The sequence below is a fragment of the Penaeus monodon genome, chromosome 22 (assembly GCF_015228065.2).
Source record: "Penaeus monodon isolate SGIC_2016 chromosome 22, NSTDA_Pmon_1, whole genome shotgun sequence".
NCBI lineage: Eukaryota > Metazoa > Arthropoda > Malacostraca > Decapoda > Penaeidae > Penaeus > Penaeus monodon.
In genome coordinates this window covers 36,296,847-36,297,462 of record NC_051407.1, presented here as the reverse complement: position 1 = coordinate 36,297,462, position 616 = coordinate 36,296,847, and the positions used below count along the sequence as shown (strand labels likewise).

General features: G+C 37.3%; 1 protein-coding gene across 1 annotated transcript in view; it reads right to left on the bottom strand.

Annotated features, from left to right (window-relative positions):
- Positions 1-616, bottom strand: part of LOC119587100 (clathrin heavy chain 1-like) — a 68,528-nt gene that overhangs the window by 9,594 nt on the left and 58,318 nt on the right. Inside the window, 1 exon segment of the mRNA XM_037935848.1 lies at positions 224-403. Coding sequence (XP_037791776.1) covers positions 224-403 — 180 coding nt within the window.

The following is a 616-nucleotide window of genomic DNA, read 5'->3' as shown; positions in this document are numbered from 1 at the left end:
TAAGTCTAACATAAAATCAACATAATTTTCCTTGCTTCCACAATGTCCCTAAGAACTGTAAATGGGGCAAATGACACATTACAATCAGAATATTCTTAACCCCTGCCCAATGAGCAATAATACCCTTCTCCCTGAGGGATGCTGATCCAGTGACATGATTTTTGGTTCTCACTGCCAAGGGTTAACATTTGATAAATTTCATTTGGAAAGAGATATTACTTGCCTGCATAGCTACTGGAAAGTCATTCTGTGCCTCTGGTGGGAAGAATACATCCACATTCTTTTTGGTGAATGGCTGGTTACCTGCAGCAGGCTGACCCACTTCAATGATGTGCAATTTTCCACCTTGGGCATTGCGCACGGCAAAACAGAATAATGTTGACGGTTCTGCATTGCCTTCCATCTACAGGGGGGATTATATATTTATAATCATATATACAGTATACTGTATTATTAGCTGTAAAAACATTTTACACAGTTTATGTCTTTCTTACACTGACAAACATTTTGTGGGTTTGATGACATTTTTTGGAATCCTATAAATGCATACAAAATCTTTTATCTGCATATTCTACTTAATTTGCAAAGGTATCAAACATCTCTCTTCTGAAGTTCC